The sequence below is a fragment of the Terrapene carolina genome, unplaced genomic scaffold (assembly GCF_002925995.2).
Source record: "Terrapene carolina triunguis isolate 2854851 unplaced genomic scaffold, T_m_triunguis-2.0 Scaffold233, whole genome shotgun sequence".
Lineage (NCBI taxonomy): Eukaryota > Metazoa > Chordata > Testudines > Emydidae > Terrapene > Terrapene triunguis.
This window is the reverse complement of record NW_020664584.1, coordinates 11383600-11386094: the sequence shown is the minus strand read 5'-3', so window position 1 is coordinate 11386094 and position 2495 is coordinate 11383600. Positions and strand designations below refer to the sequence as shown.

General features: G+C 60.4%; 1 protein-coding gene across 1 annotated transcript in view; it reads right to left on the bottom strand.

Moving 5' to 3' along the window:
- The window catches only part of SLA2 (Src like adaptor 2), a 10711-nt gene extending 10152 nt beyond the window's left edge, over nt 1-559 (bottom strand). Inside the window, exon 1 of the mRNA XM_026656748.1 lies at nt 472-559. Coding sequence (XP_026512533.1) covers nt 472-559 — 88 coding nt within the window. The remainder of the gene's footprint in view (nt 1-471) is intronic.
- Between the last annotated feature and the right edge of the window lie 1936 nt (nt 560-2495).

The window sequence follows — 2495 nt, the reverse complement described above, 5'->3', positions numbered from 1 at the left end:
GTTCGGCTTTTTAGCAATCCCCCCCGGACGTGGGTTTGATTACCAAAAAGCCGGACATGTCCGGGAAAAACCGGACGTATGGTAACCCTAGCCCTTCCCCACGCTAAAGGCAACTGCTCGGTGCCCTGTCCTGCTCCTCCATGCTAGAGAAGCTGGGTCTGGCCATTGGGCAGCCAGGCCCCTGCCCCCCTCGCCGCTGGACATGGCAGGGTCTCAGGCGGCTTTGAACAGTGATGCTCCGCAGGCTGGAACCTGAGCCGCGTGTGTCCTGCCAGCAACGGAAGAGGCTGATTCCTAGGGCTCTGCGCTGAGCCAGCAGGCCTAGCATGATGACAGGGTAGGCATGGGGCAGAAGGGGGCGCTGCAGTGCCCCATGGGACGGATGCAGGATGCGGCTGTTGTGCACAGGCTCGGAACTCCGAGCCCACGTCTCACCGGTGCTCAGGGCTGCAAAGGGGCCATGATTCCTACCTGTCTGCACGGGGGCAGTGGCCTGCATGGCAGCAGCTGAGCTGGGCTGAATGACAAGCTGCTTGCTCCTGCTGGGCAAACTTCCCATCACTCCCGGGCACCAGTGGGGCCTCAGCAAACAGCTCTGACCTTCTGCAGCAGGGAGAGAAAGCTGGAAAACCAAGGGACGGCTAAATGCTTGAACTTGTGGGCTGCTGCCTGCGCTGCTCCCTGTCCACCCCGGTCTTGTGGGATCCCTGCCCCCCCCACACACACACCAAGGGCTGCCCAGGGCACTCTGCCGCCCCTCAGCGAGGCTTTCAAATGGCCGACTGGTTCCCAACGTAAGATGGCCCAAGCAGCTGCCCAGGCAGAGCCACGTCCTGCTAGGGTGGGCCGTGCCCTGAGCTCTGCACAGCCAGGTCTACATGGCGTGAGAGACGGTGGCCTGCCTGCGCTGCTGGGGCTGGCTGCTCGCCCTGGCTGTTCACACACACGCAGGTACAGGCCTGCGCATTCACACCCGCCCATACAACCCCCCGCTCATTGGCGCGTTAGCCTCGGCGATGTTTATAAAATGGCCCCATTTGGCTGTTATGTGTTGTGCCCCTCTGGGCACAGGCACTGGGGCCAACAGGACGGGTGGAGCCTTGTTTGGGTGGTTTTCTGTGTCATTGCTCTGGGTTTAACCTGCAGCCCAGTTGCTGCACTGGGGCCGTTGAGTGGGGCTAACCAGCCCCAGCGTGTCGCTTGGGAACACTCCGAGCCCAGAGGTTCCTGCTGCAACACGAAGGGGAACTGGGGGCTTATGGCAGTTGGGCATCGCCCCAGAGTCATGCCAGAGAAGAGTTTGACATATCTGGACAGGGCCTCCCCCATTAACTGGGTCAGGAACGCCACAGTCCCACTGAGGCAGGCAGGCTGCAAGGTCAGGGCAGCCGGCTGGTGGGGAGAGCGGTACAGAATGGCCAGGGGCTGCACAACGCAGCACTGCATTCGCCCCTCCTAATGAGATCCAAGGGAATGGCTCAGGGCAGTGATCACGGGTGCCATGGAGATCTCGTGCCTAAGAGCACCCCAGGGTCCTGCCTGTCTCTGGTCATTGAAGATACCAGAGTAATTCTTACAAGAGAGGGCTGGTGGCCAACTGCCACTGTGGGGGTCTAGGCCCTGTGTAGCTAACTGCCCCCCACTCCCAGCAGCATCAGCTGGCCATGGCAGGCCGCATTGTCCTGTCGCCTAAGTACCAGAACATACATCCAGACCCTTGGGACATCAGTTTCCCACGCTGCCACCCCCCCCCCCACCTCCAGTGCCAAACTGGGGTGTGGTGGTGCTGCAAGTTTTTAAATAACTGCTGCACTACACCCCAGAGGTGGCTGCATTTCAGTGGTGGGTGAAATGACCCCAATCTCACAGGGAGGGCTGTGAGCCTTAGTTCATCACGGTTTGTAAAGGGCTTTGAGCACCTGGCTGAATGGGATGAGCATGTTATCACGGCGTCCCATCGTACAGTCATGGCTCTCCCCATTTCCTCTGACTCAGCTCTGGGCCCACGGCAAACGGGCTCCAACAGAGCTGCAGCAACTGAACAGGGCACGTGCTGGCCCTGCTGCCCTGAGGAAGGGGACTGGAGCGAGGGCTGACCAGCCTGCAGCTGCACGCTTTCCTTCCTTCCTCATTAGGGTATCTGACAGCAGGCGGGAGGCAGGGTATTCAAAGCACCGTCTTCATTACGTGCAGCCCATCCGTTCAGAACAGGACCCTGGGCCAGAGCTCACCAGCCCCCAGCATCCCCTGCTTCCCCCAAAGGAAAAACTTGTCCCACTTACTTGACTCTCATCTCAACGAAGATGCTATGGGGCTCCTCAGAGCTTGGCAGATGCAGTGTAGAGTCTGCAGTGTCGTCCCTCCTGCTGCGGCAGGCTGCCTAGGGCAGGAGTCACTCCAGTGCTGAGCAAAATCCACCTGCACACAGGGAGGCACTAGGACTCCTCTGAGCCCACCACTGCAGGCGCTCCCAGCTGGTGGTTCCCCTGTGCAGG